Raw genomic sequence first — 20000 nt, forward strand, 5'->3', positions numbered from 1 at the left:
TACTTCTTCTTTCAAGTTTAATTAGCATTTTTTGCATGGTGCCTGATATGCACTGCATTTTCTTGCAGTGGTGTGGTTTAAATTGGTAGAACGAAGGTTAGGGTACATCTCCACATACGTGCATTGCTCTGTAATTTAATGTAGGATCACCTTGAGAAGCTTACTTAAATGAAGAACAATAGTTATTGTAATTTATGTGTTTGCAAAAGCTTGCTCAAGGAAGTCTTAAATAAAGATGAATCCAGAATAATTATAATGTCAGTCAAGATAACTTTGTTATCCATGTGTCTCAATTTGTTCAAGGTTCTTCTGGTCTGCTGACAGGTTGCTAGCCTGATCCTTATAACAAACCTTATGCCTTAACACTCTCTTAAGCATGTTTCATCGTTATTTTGTAAAATGATAAACTGTATCTTACCAAACCATTTATATTGCAAATACAACCAATATTCTATGCTTGGCTTTTAGCATGAGTAAAAACAGTTTTACTGGTAATTGAAGGGAATCAATAAATTAAATGGAGGAGGTTCACCATATGTTCCAGCATACTCCCGTCGACCCATGGGTGTTTCTGGTTGCACACCTTAAGCCTCTTTGAGGCATCACTGACAAGCCAGATACATTTTTATGGAGAAAAGAGGCCAGTCTACAAAACTGGTAAATGCCTGCCCTTCTCTTTCGAAAGTGGTGTGTTCCAGAGAATTTATGAACAAGGGTTGAGAAAGGGGATTTGTGGTTCAAGGTCTTCACTTGAAATGACATGAAACAGCTAAAAATCAACTCCAGTGCTTGATTGCCAGCTGGGCCACTTGCTTGTATTTCTTAATCGCCCTGGACATAATCACAATACATAGGGTTGAATTATTTTGTACCATAGTTGCATGTCGGACAAGTAAACCTCAATTTTTAGTTGCTGTGGTATGTTTAAAGTCACTACTAGCGACCTGGCGGCTGCCAAGTTTTACATGTAGCCCTACTTGAAGGTTAAATTTTACAAAGAAAGAAGCCCAAGGTCAATTTTTTACAGTCATGTAAAATTGATTTAGTTGGATAATAAATATCATTAGTTATTTTGGTTTTACATAATTTCCTTTTGTTATGGCAAAAAGGGAAGTAACCCAGAGCTTTAATTATATAATATCTTCAGTGTGACTGTGTACATTAAGCACTGCTGGTTTTGAGCTTGTAGTTGCCACACTTGGGTCATCTGGAGCTAGTGGCCCAATAACTCCCGCTTCCCTTGCTTGACGGACCTTAAAAAAGCCAGGCAAAAAAAAACAATATTTTTAAAATAAAGACAACCTTGAATGATTCAGTGAATAATATACTCCTGGCAAATTGTCTACAGAAAACTGGACCTCAAATGTAAAAAATTGCGACAAACCCTTCAATACTTATAGGCTAAAATTTTAAAGGGGGGATGGTTTTTGAGTGGATCTACAGTGGATGTTGTTAACTCTTTTAACCCTAAAGCACTACCCCCACTGACAAGTAAAACCATCCAGATGGCGTATAAGTATCACTCTTAGGACGGAAGGGCTAACATGCAGTGTGGCTTAGCGGTTATCAACCATGCCTTCCACCTCTGCGACCAGGGTTCAACCCTCAACTCAGAGGTCGTATGTGGGCTGAGTTTTGGTCGATCTCAATCTGACTCCAAGGGTTTTTCTCCGGGTACTCCAGTTTTCCTCCCTCATCAAAATTGACTCTTGGTCAATTACATCTGGCTGAGGGTGGATACCTTTTATAGGGATAACCTCTGGTAATTCCTTCCCTTTCATTGACGTGAATGAATAAGGTTGGTAGTCTAATGGCTATCTATAAATTTTGTCCTTTCTTAAAAAGCTATAATATTTTGCTGTCACATTTTCCTTTTTTAATCAAATACTCCATTTTTTCGATCATAAATATTTGTGAGTTCATGGTGACTGCCAAAGGAGATTTGTTTAATTAAAAAAGGTATACAAGGCAATCTTTATAACCATAAAGAATTTAAAATTCCTTACATAGTACAAATTTCGCCAACTTGAATGGGATGCTGGCATCAAAGGACACCCACCACAAAAATTAGGGTACACAGGCTGCCCACCATGTAACCCTAACACTGTGGGGACACTGAAAAACGCAGACTGCAGACTGTGCAGACCATCTGTAAAATGAAAATTCGGTTAGCCTGAATTAGGCCTTAATAACATTCAGGTTAGCCTGTTTACGGTTAGCTCTCAATAATAGTGAAGGTAAAACCATATTTTACCCTTGGTCTGCAAGGTCTGCACAGTCTGCAGTCTGCGTTTTGGCGTGACCGAACACCCTGTTAAGAAGGAAAATTCTGCTCCACCCACTTAGAGGAGATGCCAGTAGCCCATGTCAATAACTGCTACTGCCAAACAATTTTTAGTAATAACAAAAATAAAAAAGTCAAAGAAGCTCTTCAGTAAATATGGCAACAACTGAAATTGCAAAACTTTTTTAAATGCACAGATTACAGTGCGCAATGTACAGCTGTTTTTGGTGATGCATGCTTATGAAAGAAAGAACATAAAATTTTTCAAGTTTTTGAGTTCAAGCTCTCACAAATGCATCAATAACAACATGATTTGGCTGTTCTAGGTTCACTTGAAATCAGGTAAGTAATGATGTTGAAACAATGTGAATTATTTTTGATGAAGGTTTGTAGTAAGTTTGACCAGACATTTTCAAACACCATGACAGTTTCTCCAATAGCCATTCTACATCTTCGTACCTCACATAAGAATCTTGCAATAGCATCAAAGTATCCATAACACTGCCATGTTTCATTGTGAGTCCCACGATCAAAACACTCGAGTTTCTTTAAGCAAGAGCCAGATGACTGCCAAAAAAAACCAAAAAAAACTCAATGTCCCTCTTTCTAAGGAAGTTATAGGGCAGTGATAGAAGTAATGTGTCAGGAACGAGTGCATTACATGTAGGCCACAGACCGAGAGCTTTTATCCTATTTGAGGCGTTTAGATACCCCAAAGAAGCATGAATCGCAAGTTTTTGACATGACTTCTCTGTGAAACAATACTAAATTATGTTACATTTTGGTTTAGTGGAACATTACATATGCATGTTAAGTTGTATTAGACCTACAACTAGCAAGAGTAACCTGCCAATAATATAACTTGTAAGCAAATGCCACCAAGATACCAAAAAACATAAGGCCCGCAGTTAATATAATTGTATTGGTGTACAAAGTATCTGACAAGCAGTTGCAATATGTACCAACTGCATTCAGTAAAAAGGCCACAAGAAAATTGTTACTATTCCAGACCAAGTTATGTAAACTATATATGTGCTGCCTTTCAGGCTCCAATATTTTTTTATTAATTTTATTAATTAACCCATTGACACTTGAACCTCCCTGGACTCCTGGACTGCCCCCATCGACGAGTAAAATCGTCTGGCATTAGACAGAGTAAAATCTATTAAGTTCCGCTCCTAGGGGAATGTGGGTTAATTTATTCATCATTCAGGACCACATAATGTTAATATTACCGGTACCCAGTGGATAAGTCACTATCCAGAGTGTAAAATACAGTGTATACTGGCATTCTTTGTTAAATGTTGGCCATAGTTTTCATTCATGCCTTTACTTTGATGTGATTAGAGTGTGTACATTCATGGCCATGTGGTGAGTAAAATCCTGAAACCTTTGCACATGGATATTGGCCGAAACAAGAGGAAAATCTGCATTTGATCAATATTTTTTTAGAGCGGTTTTCAATATATTATTGAATGTTGAAAGTAATTACCGAATTACTTTGGTTTAGTGCGGTTTTCAAATGAGTGTCGTAAAACCAAAACCAAAGTAATTACTTTGACCAATCAAAAAGGACGGAGACAATCCAGTAAACCATTCAAAACTCAAAGTAATTACATGTAGCCGACACAGAGCACGGGAAAATGTGCACGCAAGAGCCACAATTGGTTTTGGTTTCACTTCTGATTGGTTGAAAAAGTGTTGCCACAACTTTGAACCAATCACTGAGTGAAGTAATGCAAAACCAATGCTAATTACTCAGTCGACACTCAATTGAAAACCGCTCTATGATTACTTCACTCAGTGATTGGTTCAAAGTTCTCGTGCCATTTTTTCAACCAATCAGAAGTGAAACCAAAACCAATCGTGGCTCACGAGTGCACATTTTCCCGCACTTTGTGTCGCCTAAGTGTAATTACTTCGAGTTTTGATTGGTTTGCCGGATTGTCTCAGTCCTTTTTGATTGGCTAAAGTAATTACTTTGGTTTTGGTTTTACGACACTCAATTGAAACTTGCTCTATGCAAATAATTACAAAGATTGATTACCTTGTACAGACTTGTCATCATTCTAGGAGGAATAAGTTGATCAGCCAGACCTGAAAGGAACAGCGTAGGAACTCTTGCTTTGCGAATCTTCCGTAAGGAATCATACTAATAATTGAAAACAAGAAAGAATGAGTCTTAAAATCTTCTATATACAATAATTACCGGCACCGGTATGTAGAAGGGTTTTCTTGCAAAAGCTCTCTTTATTTAGAAGGACTGAACTTTTGCCTCACTTTTCTTGGTTTGCATGTATTGGTGATAAACAAGGAAATCACCTTGTTTCTGAAGCAAAAGTATGGAAGCTTGCTGATGCCATTCATGACAAGTTGATCAGCCATGCTTGGGATACTTGTGAAAGTATTTTCTAAAATAAGAGCAAATGCTTTGTCCAAATACAGTTCATTTGATGCCAGATTGATGGCAACAGCTCCTCCCAGAGAGCGTCCAAATATGACAATCTTGCTTGTGTCTATGTCATTCCGAGAGATAAGATAGGACAGTGCTGCTTGAGAATCCAACTCAAACCCTGCAAGCAAGAAATCAGTGAACTTTGGTGAATGAATTAATGTATTAGTTCACTTTGCATGGGTGTTTAAAAGAGACAACAAAAGAAGAAATGTAAATAACATAAATAGAAAGAAGCTAACTAGAGTTGCAACTGTGACCAACAGAAGAAATTTGGACATGTAAAATTTAAAGCTGAGAGGCTTCGAGATTATAATCTATGGTAATGATGATGATGATGATGAGATTATAGGGACAACATGATGCCAAAAATGCTGCTTCATTGATGGTACCTTGGTGTTTTAATCTTTCAAGATTTAAAACGAACCTCAACTTACCCATAAAAAGAAATAATAAATTATTAGAGATAAGGGTCTAGTAGTTTGAAAACCGATTAACATAATCCAGGATTAGTGTACACTTTTGTTTCATGTTTCCAACTTTTTGGCGAAAGTTTCTAATGCTTATATTTGTTTTTCAAGATTTACTTCCTCTCAATGTAAAGTTTTGCCAAATATCAGCATTGGACAGCATTTGGGAGTAGAGAAATAAACTCCTTTTTGTAAAAATTATTTTACTTTAATTATCACTTACGTTATTATTACAAAGACTACCTGAGAAATAAACTCCTTGGTTAATTTTAAATCTGGGCCAAGGTGAACTCAGAGAAAAATCATTTTTAGTCATGATCTTCATGTACATATACTTTTTGTGACTGCATCACTTCATTATAAACAGAGAGGGATTTGTCGGCACAAAACTTAATGAGGATAATTTTCCCTTGCTTCACTCAGTGTACATAACAGTGCCTGAGGCAGTTGTCACAAGTTGGGGGTGATGCTCACTCAAAAAGTTGCCATGGATACCCTTCTACCACATGGGTTCCCAATGATCATTCTAGTCCTCTTCCCTCAAGTTCACTTCTTGGGTTAAGTATCCTTAGACTGATCAAAACTTCAATCCCTCTCTCACACCACTAAGGTTTTAACTTTTTTGTTCCCTTCGGTACATTGAGATAACACGGTCACAGTCTAATTCCATGGAACACACTTCCCACCTTGTTCACTGGGAGAGCCATCACTCTTTCCATATCCCCTGTACTCCACAAGAAACACATTGCAACCACAGTAATTGTACCAGCTCTTGGCATTGATTAGCCTGTGCCCAACATTTCCTGCATTACCATGAAAAAACAACATCGTTGGAACAGAGCTCTGAAACTGAGGGGACTGTTTGATGAAGATGGCATTGATCTTAACTCCATCTTGAGTTTTAAGATACAAGTTTTCAAACGGTAAACCCAAAACAGTTGGATTCTGCACGTAAACTCTCGAAGTCTCAGGTTGATCAGGAAAGTAGAGCAGAGTGTCTTGATAATGATATAAGGCTCCTAGAACGGCCGCTGTCAACAACAAGAAACTAACCACACCGCCATAAAGCCAGTATAGCAGAAGAAGAGTCAACATGGCGGCGCTACATGCTCGCCAACAACGGAGAACCACATGTAAAACAAGTTTACCAATGGTCTCAATTGTTTTGAAACCAGTATGTTCAATAGATTTCTTTGTTCTAGGCATTCCTTGACCACTTTCAGACATCAGGAATTCATAAATAGCATGAAGTAAAAACCTTTCCTACATGTACATACGTATACATGTACGAACAAACTAAGTACAAGGAAAAGTCATTGATTTGCCAAGATTAAGACAACCTTTTTTCAGTCATGGACCCCAAAGTAGAGAGGATCACAATTTTTCTTGGGAAAGGACTACAATCCGGGAGTTTACAACTTCAAAGCTAAACGGAAAAAAGGTCTTAAAATCAAGAACAGTCGAACGCCATCTTGACACATATCTCGTGTCAGAAAAAAAGTGGGAACTAATTCAGATCACGAGGTTACCAAGGTAGCAACGATAAAAACAAGATGTAGAATGGAAGAAGTTAATTCTTAATTCCTTTTTGCATTGAAAATATGAATTCCCACGAAGACGACGAGGAAGAGGGTCCATCGGTAGATTCAGCAATTGCAGAGGAACGTATAGCGGCACGACGAATTCGCATACAACGACGCTTAGAGGCAGCAAAGAGGTTTGCACCTTGGGTTATCATCAAAAGGGATTTGGTTATTTCTGACTGTTCTTGGCTTTTATGATTATTTTCCTGGAATGATTTATTAAGGGAAGCGAGTGGTGAGAATGCTACGAAGAAGAAGCCTGTGGACTCTGAAAAAGATGCACTCAAAAGTCGAAAACAAATGGAAGACAGCCGACAGGTTTGATAAAATTAATTAGCGTTCATTCTGGACCCTAGTTTCCAGCTTGCAGCTGGGAATTGGGAATAATCCTCTTGCAATGGCTAGTGGGAAGGTCAAAGAAAAGTAGGATAACTCGACCTCCCAGGAGAACGCTAAGATATCTCCCGGGTAGGTGCAAATTTGCAGGCTGATAGACTTACATGGATTACAGTAAATGGGATAAAATACAGTATTAAAAGAACTAATTATTATGTACTTATTACACACTAAGACAAATATAAGTGGTATTCAACAAAAGGACTTAACCCCTGTCTCATTACTTACACATGTTCAGGGAAGGGTAACAAATCCTATCCCATCAATGTGTCAGCTGACATGTTGGTCAATGCATCAACCAACACTTCAGCTGACACACCTCCAATTTGTCAGCTGACACACCTCCAATGTGTCAGCTGGCTCACAACCAAAATTACTTACATTTTAGCAACAGAACGCCATTAAACAAAGCAAGAACTTTTTGAATATTTCTTTGTCACTTGTAAACACTGGCAGCCATTTTGAAATCTCTGTTAGTGGTTCCTAGTCTCCAAAGGGTTATGGGTGGGCAAGTTTTGAAGCAATTATTATAATAACTGGGGTTAAACAATGCTGAAAAGGTACTTTCTGAAGCAAGTACAAGGACGACATGTAGCTGACACGCAGCCAAGATGTAAGCAACGCATAATATATATTTTGGCAATACACATCAGCCAGTGTATGGGCCGACAGCCAATTTTGATAAACATCACAAAATTCTTGCTCTTCTCCCCAACTTCAGTAGCACCCCCTACACTGGTCTTCAGCTTCATTGCTCTATGCTGGTCCCAAACTTCAACTCCCTAAGTCTTTGTTAATAGTGAAGGGTTTGTCTCCTTTCATCTGGGTTTTTCAATATACACTGGGCTCCTCATGCTGCTTAAGCTTTATAAAATACTATTTTGTACAATAAAGGTCCTTTCTTTACTTTTTTGTTACCAGCTTGACGGCAAAATTGTAATATGCAAGTCATGGATGGACTTCCCCTTTGACCCTCAAGGCAGTGATGGTCAGCCTAGCTATCGTGTAAATATGTTGACCAGAAAGAGAGAAATTGTGGAAGTAATAGAGCATCTCTCTTTCAAGAATGCAAGGAGGGGGGAAGGGGGGTAGGGGGAGGGTTAGGTCTAATTAACAATACTCTAAAAAAGTGTTACCTAAAGGAACCCTCAAAATAATTTACTTATATAATAATTTTTTTTTAGAACATTGCCCAAGGGATCTTTTTGTTTTCGTCTTGAGATGATACAAAATGACTTGGTTATTTAAACTGTCTAAAATGGTGTTTAAATTTATTTGTAGCGGTTAGTTAAGTTGAAATCGGATGGGACAGAGCTTGTGACCAATGTCCATGTCGCTGCAGATGCAAGAGAGTCAATGAGAAGATTGGAGGAAGAGGAACAGAGAAGACAGAGGTCAGTGGTCAGAATGAACAAGTTACAAATTCTAAGCAATACAGCTGTACAATGCAGCTTAGAGATAAGCAACCAATGCATCTGTAGAATGCATGCATCATTTATGTTACTTGCAGTATTCCAAGTGGGTGTGTCTAAATTGATATTAATAATATACTTTTACGTGTAATACTTTGGAAGACCAGTAATACCAAGTCACTGCATGCATCTTATTGGCTGTTGCCTGCAAGTCAGACAGTCATTTTACCATAAAATTGTGCAATCATGACACTAGAACTGCACTGCTCGCAACCAATCAAAATCAAATAATTTTTTCATGTATATTATTATCTGCATAACTGTAGTTCTAAGCACTTATTAAGTGAGATTGTGAGACATTTATGTGCATGTTTGACTTCGACATGTTACCTGTAAAAATGGGTTGAGTGTATGACTTATACAACTGTATTTGTCAGATTTTTTGTCATTATAGGCTTCTGGGTTTCCAGTTTGTACATGTATGACACCATTGCATTTTGGGGATCACATGTCTAATCAATTCTATGAAAGAGAAAAAACTAGTTAACAATTATTCCATGACTGCGCATTGGATAATAGATGGTAAATAGCCAATGAGGCGTGTAGTGCCAAGTTGGCTATAACCAGTCTGACTCATATCCAACAAGCGCAAATGGAATAATAATTATTGTTTTATTAAATTCCTTAAACTTCAAGAGCGAAAAAAGCGAGAAAATCCGAGTGAAATCGAAAAAAGTTGACGAAGATGCGATAATGTGTAATACCTTGAGGTCAGATAGATGTAGGCTCATCACAAATTCAAAATCATTTCTTTCCTTTTTGCGTACTTCTAAATGTCGGAATTGATCCAGACTTTCCACAAAAATTTTTTTTTTCTTTTTTGGCTTTATTCAGAGAGAAATGTTACTTTTCGGCAAACGCTTAGGGCAATCATTTGGTCAAACTAAGGTGTATGAGCTGATAACCGAGATTGAGTGAACCAATCAGAGTACACGAAATGCATTATCTGAGGTTGAGAATTTAATAAAGAAATATATACCCAGTGACAATCTTCTTTTCTTGAAAGAAATGACAAGCTAGACGCTGAGGCAAAGTCTGCTATTGAAAAGTTTGAAGAGGTAAACAGGATTAACACCATATTTTGTAAACAGATGTTCTGTAACACCAGATACAGTGTGAAGACGTATTAACCCAAATAGGGCATGCTTCTGTGACTTTATTTGTTTTGTTTAAAGGCCGGTTTACACGGTACGACTTGTCGGTCCGATTTTTGGCAACGTCTTTTAAAAAATTCGGGCCGACATAAAAAATTTGTTGCAGTGCAACAGATTTTTTATGTTGGCCCAATTTTTTTCAAAGCCACCGCCAAAAATCAGGCTGACAAGTCGCACCATGTAAACTGGCCTTAATTAATAGGCTAATGCACTGCAGTGTTCCTAAAAAGATTTGGTTGTGAAGGTTAAGGATACTACGTACAGCCTGAAATCTGGAAGAATCAGGAATGGTCAACATATAACTTCTGACTTCTCTGACTTCAATTTTTGAAACCCATTTTCACTGCAGGAACCATTGTTTCAGATTATGGAAACTTAAGATATCTTGCGCTTAATTTGCAATTTTAATGCAAAGTAGTAATAACAATAATAATTATTACTATTATTTTTGGTTTGATAAATTTTGATCAAGGCAGAAAAAATTGACCACAACATTTTCACAGCTTTTTTGAAAAGCCAAATTTTATTATTTTATTTTGCACACAATCAACAGATTACCAAGAAATGGGAATATGCTCTCTCAAAAGAAATACCACAAGATTTAAATTCAGTAAGTAACTTAACTTGTTCAATTGAAGAGGCAATGTTCTCTGTTCACCATTTTTGGGTTTCTGAGGATTTTACCAGCTGCAGCCTCTTGGAGGGTTGTGGGGCATGCCTCTGTGAGCCCCCTCCATCTACAGAATTCTCAAAATGAAACTTTTAGAAATGTTTTTCAGAGTTCATGAGACTGGAGAAACTGCTCTCTGGGAAGCACAGACTGTTCACTTTGTTTTCCTTCGTAATTAAAAAAAAGATTAATGGTGATTTTAACAAATAATTTAATATTGCATAGCTTGTTATTTTTTGTTTGACAACTTTAATCAATGAATCAACCAATCAGTGAATCAATCAATCAACAACCTTTAATTAGTGCCTAAAAACTATAATTATATTTACTGATATTTTTCTAGTATTGTTCAAGTTATGTTGTACTGTACTTACAAAGAGTGCACATGCAACTGTTGATGTGATCATCCTCAATTAAGATAAGATAAGTTAGATAAGATTTACTAGTTTTTCCACTGAATGGTTTTAAAAAACTAATTACAATAGAAATACTACCTCATACTAACCGAGTTGGAGGTCTGTACTGTAAGTTACGGATCGAGGTTTTTCCCGTTGATTTATGGCCCAAGCGCGAAGTGATATCTATTATATCTCTGAGGTTAACCGGCGCGCAGGCAAGGAAACTAGTCAAAGTGAAGCGGAAGGTTCAACTGCCACAAAGAATGCCGTGCCAAAATCCCAAAAACTAAATCTTCTTGGCTGTTAAGTTTGAAATAGTTGCTTTCAAGATTCAAACAGTTTTCAGTACAAGTTTATGCAACAGAAATGACATGAAAAACTCGCTAGATGATGTTTTGTTGAAATTTTAAATTTAGCAGCCTGTACAGCGGGCCGTACTGTAGAATATGGGCCGCTAATTTAGTCAATTACAGCGCGCGTACTATCTGAGAGATATAATAAATTAAAATTAAGGATCTAAAAAATAAACAAAAAATAATTTTCATAAATATTAAAATGTATTGCATTGCTAATTAAAAACCATTGAGAAATTCCTTTAAATGTCTCTTAAATGTTGATAAAGTATCACTTTCTGTTATTTCACATGGAAGAGAATTCCAGACACTCGTTGCACGGTATAAAGATGTGCGTTGCCCAGACGGTGAAGTTAGACATCCAGTTGAATAAATAGACCAATAAATAAAACTAATGCTGGACATTAACTTGAAACTTAGTGACATTTCACCTAGAACCACTAGGCTAATCTTCCTCCACGATCGTTGGTGCAGGCTGAGATGCATGATGGGACACCACGCAAAACAGTGTCCTAAGAGTGAGACAAACGAAACCTCAGTCTACCCCTCTTATTTAAGGAGGGGGCCTCGACCCTCTCCCCAATCGCCTCCTTCACTCCCCGCTTGAACCATCGCGCTTCCTTGTCTAGAATCTTAACATCAGGGGGGGGGGGGGGGGGGTTGTCCACTGGTCTCTCTGTGGATGTATATCGGGGAGTCGTTCTGTGGATGTATACCGGGGAGTCATTGGTAGTATAGCTTGCTAAACACTAATTTAAAAGCATTTATAACCTGTTCTAATGTCCTGGCATTAAACAGATGCTTTCTTTGTTCTAGGTTGAGTTCTTGCTGTTGTTTTTGATGCTCCAATTTTTTCCTCAGAAGTGACAATCTGAATATTTAATAAGTTAGAGTGATTTGCCCCACTTGAGGTTATCTTTGGTCGTCTAAATACCCTGGGAGCTGTATGATCCTCTTGATTCCCACCTCACTGCCCTCTTCTGGGAGCCAAGAAGGTTATAGAATGAGAGCATTTGCCAGTTTTCCTTTTGAACTGGATGCATCACTGACCCATAACCTTGTGCCAAGTTTGAAGCTTTCCAACAATTTCGCAGTGATAGTAATGTATTTCGTGAGTAAGCCAGCATGTTGCTTGAAAAGCTGATGAATTTTAAGTTTAAATTTTGAACTGTGGAGAGAAATAATCAAAGTAAAAGCGCTATCTAGCGCTAACGTTAAAAATTTCAAGACCTAAAATTTTTCCTGATACCATAGTAATAATTTTTAAAAAGTCATCTGTGGCATCAAATGACTGTACAAATCGTGGGAAACAATGGAAATCAAGAAGTCTGGCCTCCACGGTCAAAATGAAAACCCTTTGTTCATCAATGTTGATTAACCTTCTGTTTTCCTTTTCAGATGCTAATGGAACAAAAAGCATCCTGTGATAACATGATAGATGAGAAAAACAAGCTTATCCATGATTTTCAACAGGTGCTTATAAATATGTTTAGTTAATGCTTCTACCTTTCAAATGACAGGGAAGAAACGTTAATTTTTCAGAACAGTTACAATTTGAAAGTGGTAAGCCAACGTTTTGTATTTAAATCCATTTCATACATGTGTACATTTGGCATCATGATGATACTTAATAAGTTGTGACTTAAGTTCCCTTTTCATGCACATGATTGTATGCCATGCACACCGTGAGTAAAGAGCTTGGAGCCAATTCGATAAGACTGAGTGAAAAATTCTGTTCAAGAAACATGTCAGTCCTACCTATTTGTGTTGGACTCCATGATTGTAGATGTAAGAAAATGAATATTTGAATCCTACAGGAACTGAAGTCTAAGGATGATCAGTATGTGAAAGATCTCAAGAAGGCTGTAAGTTATTCCTAAAATGGGTTGAATTAATTCATGATTCCTATTTTGTTTCTCTAAGAGCACTGTAAGTTAGTGGGAAAAGTTGATCATCATTTGATTCTTATTCGCTTATTTGTTTTGAATAAGGCTGAAGATGTTGATCTCATGGTGGAAAGAATGGAGGAACAAATGAAACAGTTAACAAAAGCCTACAGAGAAGAACTTACTCAGATTGAGGTCTGTTCCTTGGGGGTAATTTAAGAGTTCTAAAATGGTACAGCAATGTATTTTTAATTGGTTGTCAAAAGCAATTTTGTGATATAATTGCTTTGACAGTGGAAATCTCAAGTCACATGTTGTTCTGAGCCAATCAGTAATCAGGGGCCAAGTCATTAAATAGACCTTTTCGCTTCACTCTGGCTTCAGTATAGTCTGATGTGTACGTATTTGAGAAATCCGTCTTATTTGAGAACATCATCTATAGACACATAAATCACCCATGTGGTTCCTTAGGTACCTGACCTGCATTTTTCTTGGTGATATGCCTGCAATGAGAGGTAGTACTGTATTACGTAATTAGCGAAATAGAAGGCACTTATAGTTATTGTGACTTGCTTACGCCCATTTATCCTTGCATTAAATTTACCTTGCCAATTATTGTATTCTTTGTCTGGTTACTGTAGCATGTGTAGCAAGCATTGCCCATGTGGAAACGCTTGCTACTCAGACTAGATTTCTGTGATTGGTCAAAACAACATGTTACTTTAGTTTGTGTTCTGGCCACGACACTCATACGAAGGCTTCTTCCAAAAATTTATGCAGTGTATAAAACAGTTGAAAAAAGGTAGTTCACAATTTCACGTCAGGTAATTTAAAGGAAATATAAACTTTCTTTTTATATACTTTTTTTTGTAGAAGGCATTTGTGACTGAGAGAGCTGAGGTAATTGAGAACAATCGAAAGAAGTGGCAGACTGCTATGCAGCAGAGACGGGACAAAGAGGTAGTGGCAGTTATGCAGTAACTGTTACATTGTTACTGTATTAAGTAGCCAAAGGGGCAGTGTAAGACTTGTATTAATTAAATGTCAAAATTTTAATCTGAAACAGGTTGAATACATGGAGTCACGGCGGAAAAGAGTCGAGGATTATGAAAACCAGTTACAAACGTTAAGGGTACAGGATGCCGAGGAGTATAATATGGTAAAGATCAAACTAGAAACAGATGTACAGGTGGGTGTCCTGTGACTCTTGTTTTGTGTCTGTATAATGATAATCATAATAATAATAATAATAATAATAATAATAATAATAATTATAATAAAATTAATAATTATTATCGTTACGCAACCATTGTGGGAAAAAATCAGAAGTAAAAAATTAAGACAAATATGGATTGCACTAAAAAGAAATAGAAGAATGATCACTGGCAAAATCTTTGAAATTGCTTTTTGAAAGTTCTGTTCTGTGTTATTTTTAAATTTAATATTATTGAAACTGATTGGATAGGCACCTTCAGTTGATGCAAAATCTCAAGTTTTTTGGCAAGGTTTGTCAGTGACCAAATGCAGGTACCACCAAGACATTGGCAGAGGTACATACATGTACAGTAGTATGGAGTGCTGAGCTGCGAAATGAGGGCAAAGCTTTTATCTCAACTCTGATCAAAATTTATTTTGTGCTTCGATGCAGATTTTAGAACAGCAGTTACAACAGATGAAGGCTACCTATCAGCTCAACCAAGAGAAACTTGAATATAATTTTCAGGTCTGTTGACCAATAAATAATATTATAATATTATTATAAATTAATTAGAGCGGTTTTCAATTGAGTGTCGAAAGTAACTAGCAAATTGCTTTGGTAATGGTAATGGTAATGACTTTATTTTAAGAGGGTAGCACGTAACAGTTTAAGTATAACTGATGACCCTGTGGCCCTCTATAAAGTAATCTAGTCAATACACAAGGTTAACACAAATGAAGATAATAACAAGGTGATATATATATAAGTTAAAAACATATTAGAAAAGTACATATATACATCATAATCTTAATAATAAAAACATACAAAAATTTCATTATCCAAATTATAGAAAATTCATATTACTATTTTGTTTGCTAAGTAAATTGTTTATAACTTTCTTTTTCAAGGCTTTAGCACTCTTTAGTTCTTTTAAGTCTTTATCTAGGTTATTCCATTCTTTAATTGATCGAACAGTAAATGTTCGCCCACCTTCAGTTTCATTTTTATAACGTGGACAATTAAAATTTAGGTTACTAAAGCGGGTACTTCTATTGTGGGTGTCAGAGTTTAACTTTAGCATTTGCTTCAGGTAGACCGGCGTCAATCCTAAGATTCTCTTAAGGAGTAAAGAACATCTAATTGCATAAGATTCATGGTAAAATGGTATCCAGTTTAATAAGTTAAACAGTGAAACAGAACGAGAGCGGGGTTCAGCGTCCAAGATGATTCTTGCTGCTCTTTTCTGTAACTTAAAGATGCTATTTATATTTCCTTTTGATGTTGATGTCCATATATTGGCACCATAAAGAATAACAGGCTTAATCACTGCTTTATAGTAAATTTCTCTTTGGTTTCTCCTCATATATGGGCTAATATGTTTCAGCAGGCCAATTCGTTTTGAAATCTTTCTAGCAAGGATTTCACAATGATTTGTGAAGTCAAGATCTTCATCAACCTCGATTCCCAGGATTTTATGTGAATGGACATTCTCAATTGGTGAATTGTTGAGAATTATAGACAGTTGATCTACACTGCTGTTTTGTGCTAGATGTTGCTTTTCCATGCGTTTTCTCAGTCTCTTGCCTTTAATAAGCATTGATTTCGTTTTCTTCTCGTTGATGATCATTTTGTTCATTAATGCCCACTGTTGGATACTTTCTAAGTCTTTTTGAATATTGTCATTCATTGGTGTGATGTTATCCCATCTTGAACTTGATATTAATGTTGCATCATCGGCGTAGATATTCATATTTGAATTTTGGACGTAAAGTGGGGCATCATTTATGAAGATAAGAAAAAGCATAGGGCCAACGATGGTTCCCTGTGGAATACCTTGGTTGATTGGTAACAGAGAAGATGTACATCCGTTCACTTTCACACATTGTTGTCTGTCTGACAGGTAGGAGTGAAACCATTTCACTACTGAATCACTAAGGCCGTACATCTGAAGTTTCTGCAGTAAAATTTCGTGATTTACGAGGTCAAAAGCCTTTTTGAAGTCGATTGAGATCATCCCAGTTACCTTTTCATTATCCATGTTAAAAAGCAGATTATCTGTTAACTGTATAAGGGCTGTTTCTGTAGAGTGGTTTTCTCGGAATGCAGATTGATACGTAAAGATGAGATTGTTTTCATTTAAATAGTTTGTGAGTGACTTCGTTACGTGTCTTTCAAGAATCTTGGAAAGCACTGGTAGGACTGCAATGGGTCGATAATTATTGACATCATCTCGAGGTCCATCTTTGTGCAACGGTGCAACTAGCGCAGTTTTCCACACACTTGGAAAAACACTGCTGTCAATTGAGATGTTCATCATTTTCACCAAGGGGGTTTTTAAAGCTGGTGCAATCAATTTCAAAACTCTTGCGCTTAAGCCATCATGGCCGGTTGATTTATTTGTTGGTAATTTATTAATATATTCTAGAATGTCTTTCGCAGTGATTTGAGGTATGTTGAAAGGTTCCACATCGGCTGTTAGTCTTGAGGTGATAAAATAACGAAGCTTTTCGTTGACGACATCTTGGGTGTTACTTACATTTAGGCGTGACGCCACATTGACAAACATCGTATTGAGCGACTCAGCTATTTGAACTGGATCATCAATGGTGCCATTGTCTGTTTTTAATTCAGATATTTTAAGTTCACGTTTTTGTGTTCCGCTGAGAGCCTTTAGAGCATTCCAAATGCCTTTTGGATTTCCTTTGTGCTTTTCTATTGATTCCTGGAAATAATTCCTTTTTGCTTGTTTGGTTTTGCATTACTTCACACAGTGATTGGTTTAAAGTTCTTGCGCCACTTTTTCAACCAATAAAAAGTGAAACTAAAACCAGTTGTGCTTAATCATCTTGGTATTGCTGGCTTTGCGTCCTACATTGTGAGACAGAAATGATGCGTCTTGAAATGCAAGCTTGTAATTAGATGCATGCAGATTTCAATAAGTATCACACAGTGTCTCCTTGGTCCTTTCCGCAACTTTAACATTACTTGCATCCCTAGAATACAGACATGGGTGTGCATCATATTGATTATTTACATTGTACTTTCATTTCTGGAAATAATTGTTGTTACTGTGAATTTTTAACTCTGTCCAGTGCAAGATGATTTTAGTTATCAATGGGGAACCTCTTAGGGCAAAAAAGCATCACAACATCTCTGTCCAGTCAAAAACGATGTCCCCTTTAACAATATCTGTGGTGTTGATTACTAAAAAAGCATGTCCTCTTATTTAAACCCTTTGCCCCCTAAAAGTAACACTTGGAGCTTTAAATTTTATTCTGTCTTAAATTGGCAGTGGGTACGTGAGAATTTGCCTGAAGGCCACGAAGCCGGAAGCAGTACACCAAGCATATTTGAGCTGCTTTTGCGATGATTGATACTGGAAGTGAACAAACTCATGTGATGAGATTGCATGAAGACATAAGAATGAACTATATTAGTAAAAGAGGGAGTTGTGTTTGCAAAAGTGGGGAGTTTTTAGAAGTTACGCATCGCTTGTGTTTATGGCAACACTTAAAAAATGACGTTTAAGGACGCTGAGTTAATAATTAAAGAAAGAGATCAAATTAATTCCGCACTTAAATTGCGAAATCGTGTTGACACCATGCTTAAAGAACAAGGCATACTCAATGACTGTGAAGGAAGGGTTCACTGGTTTCTAAAAAGACTCGTAATGCTGTGTCGGTGGGGAAGAGAAACACAAAGTGGAAATATCATCAAATAACATGCAAATGTTCATACCAAAATGAAAAAGGGCGCGTTGATCATATTTATGCCCTTCTTTTCAGGCTTAGTTAAAAATATAGACAATGCACATGACTTTTTTTACAGCCTCAAGGACATGAACACCAGCATGCAAATAACACGCTTCAGGAACGAGTACACACGCATTGCATTCTTAAACTATTGAGTCTTTGACATCATTTTCTCCTCGACCCAGCACTCCCAAGATTTCAAAGTTAGTAATGGCGGACCATTAAATAAGAAAAGTCCAGTTAAAATAAACAGGTGTCTTTTTAAAACCAAAACTTAAAACTTGGTTCACTAAGTGTTTAGTTAACATAGTACTGTTGTAAAATCCATTAAAAAAAAAAAGAATAATTATTTTTTTGATCGTAGTAGCACTTTAACTCTTAGACTACTGTGTCCAAACTGCCTCACTTTCAATACAGAAAACAGGCTTGAAGAACTAGGTAGTATGGATATGCATTGATATTTTTATGGTTGGTTAACTTGATGTAACGTACGGACCGTTAGCTTCTCTTTATGGTCGGTATGCTCACCTTACAGTTGGTACGGACTGTATGGATCGTAAGGCTACCTGGGCCTACCATATGAATGTGCAAAACTGTAAGTTCCCTTAATGATATGCAGCTTACAGACCGCTAACTTCTCGTTTGACAGTCTGTACAGATCAAAAATAATAACTTACGGTCCGTATCGGGGGTGTCTCGAAAACGAAGACCCTTAAGACCCAAAGACTCGAAAATGAAGAAAGTAACCCAAAGTTACCCTTAATTTGGCTAACCCTTGGCCTAACTAGGCCTTAATTGTTGGGTTTTAGGCCTTGGGTTAGCCCAAATGAGGGTTTTGGGTTACTTTCTTCATTTTAGAGTCTTGGGGTCTTGAGGGTCTTTGTTTTCGAGACACCTCCGTATCAGTATTGGACACGTAGGTCTAACCCCAGATGATTTTGATACTCGTCAATGGGGAACCCTCTGGGAATGAAAGGATTACGAGTAACCTTTAGTCAAGTGCCTGGAAATCCACTTAGAGCTGCTTTTTTTGTTTTTTTGTTTTGTTTTGAAGGTTTTGAAGAAACGAGATGAAGAAAATACCATCACAAAATCACAGCAGAAACGAAAAATCACAAGGTTGCTAAATAATAATAATTACATTGTATGATCATGGGACTCTAAGCTGACAACTTTAGTCACTGATAATTTTAAAAGCGGTCATTTTCATGAGTCTTACGGTTCGGTGCTGTTTTTCAGACTTCAAGACGTCCTAAATAATCTGAAACAGAAGTTGGCTAAACAAGAAAAGCAATATAAGTAAGCTTGTGGAAAATGATTATGCTCTTTATATGGTACAGTAAGCATCTTACACTCAGACAATAGAAGCCTGTGAATACCGCTTTTCTTTGTTGCTCATTGCCATCCCAAAGGAAAGTGAGCTTTCTAACCCTGGTAGAGGTGAGTGAGCAAGGGAGGCTAATTTCATAGATAGTAATGATTTTCTTTTTTGGTTGGTGTTTTATAGGGAAGATAACCAAGCTCTCACTGACGATTATAAGCGAATAACAGAACAGTTCAGAGAACTGCAGAAGAAGTCAAGGTGAGACGAGTTTTTCCATTAACTTCAAAGTTTATTCACGCAGGCTATTTATTTTGCCAGTTTTAAGAGTTATTAAATTTTCATGAAAAACATGTCAACTGAAGGCAATTTTGATTACATTTTTAAGCCTCATTGTTTTGGTTACCACCAAGATGGGAACTTGCAGCAATATATGGGAAATTGGAAGTACATGTGCAGCTGTAGTCAGGAATAGACCTTTTTGCAGATACAGTGGCCATTTTGATTTGTATTGTTTCAAAAGTCATTATGGGATGCTCTGGGGGCAAAATAATCTGTATTCGCCCCCTGGGCATCCCATAATTGCTATTTGAAACAATAGAATTCAAAAT

At 37.0% G+C, this 20000-nt stretch overlaps 3 protein-coding genes across 4 annotated transcripts in view; 2 read left to right on the top strand and 1 right to left on the bottom strand.

Moving 5' to 3' along the window:
• Window positions 1–250, top strand: part of LOC138033147 (disks large homolog 5-like) — a 28213-nt gene extending 27963 nt beyond the window's left edge. For both annotated transcript variants that reach the window (XR_011128580.1, XM_068880912.1), the window contains one exon: window positions 1–250. This exon is cut by the window's left edge. The gene's annotated coding sequence lies outside the window, so the exon portion shown is untranslated.
• A 541-nt stretch (window positions 251–791) lies between these two features.
• LOC138033149 (protein ABHD13-like) lies at window positions 792–6697 on the bottom strand. The gene is made up of 5 exons (XM_068880915.1): window positions 5893–6697; window positions 4607–4857; window positions 4332–4436; window positions 2744–2851; window positions 792–1253 (listed from the first exon to the last, which is right to left on the bottom strand). Exons 1-5 carry the CDS (start codon window positions 6431–6433, stop codon window positions 1131–1133), a joined length of 1128 nt encoding a protein of 375 aa, XP_068737016.1. The 5' UTR covers window positions 6434–6697; the 3' UTR covers window positions 792–1130.
• A 38-nt stretch (window positions 6698–6735) lies between these two features.
• Window positions 6736–20000, top strand: part of LOC138033148 (dynein regulatory complex protein 1-like) — a 27668-nt gene continuing 14403 nt past the window's right edge. Inside the window, exons 1-14 of the mRNA XM_068880914.1 lie at window positions 6736–6923; window positions 7014–7107; window positions 8467–8579; window positions 9664–9715; window positions 10365–10421; window positions 12631–12705; window positions 13050–13097; window positions 13224–13313; window positions 13992–14078; window positions 14185–14307; window positions 14767–14841; window positions 19123–19187; window positions 19308–19367; window positions 19576–19650. Of these exons, the coding sequence (XP_068737015.1) occupies window positions 6808–6923; window positions 7014–7107; window positions 8467–8579; window positions 9664–9715; window positions 10365–10421; window positions 12631–12705; window positions 13050–13097; window positions 13224–13313; window positions 13992–14078; window positions 14185–14307; window positions 14767–14841; window positions 19123–19187; window positions 19308–19367; window positions 19576–19650 (1130 nt within the window). The 5' untranslated portion in view covers window positions 6736–6807. The remainder of the gene's footprint in view (window positions 6924–7013; window positions 7108–8466; window positions 8580–9663; window positions 9716–10364; window positions 10422–12630; window positions 12706–13049; window positions 13098–13223; window positions 13314–13991; window positions 14079–14184; window positions 14308–14766; window positions 14842–19122; window positions 19188–19307; window positions 19368–19575; window positions 19651–20000) is intronic.

This window comes from Montipora capricornis, chromosome 14 (assembly GCF_036669925.1).
Source record: "Montipora capricornis isolate CH-2021 chromosome 14, ASM3666992v2, whole genome shotgun sequence".
Lineage (NCBI taxonomy): Eukaryota > Metazoa > Cnidaria > Anthozoa > Scleractinia > Acroporidae > Montipora > Montipora capricornis.

Coding starts and splice junctions, on each gene's coding strand:
- LOC138033149 (XM_068880915.1), bottom strand. CDS start 6,433: ATGTCTGAAAGTGGTCAAGGAATGCCTAGAACAAAGAAATCTATTGAA. Junction 4,858..5,892: donor TGGCTCTCCCAGTGAACAAG/GTGGGAAGTGTG, acceptor TCTTGCTTGCAG/GGTTTGAGTTGGATTCTCAA. Junction 2,852..4,331: donor TGATGACAAGTCTGTACAAG/GTAATCAATCTT, acceptor TTTTTTTGGCAG/TCATCTGGCTCTTGCTTAAA.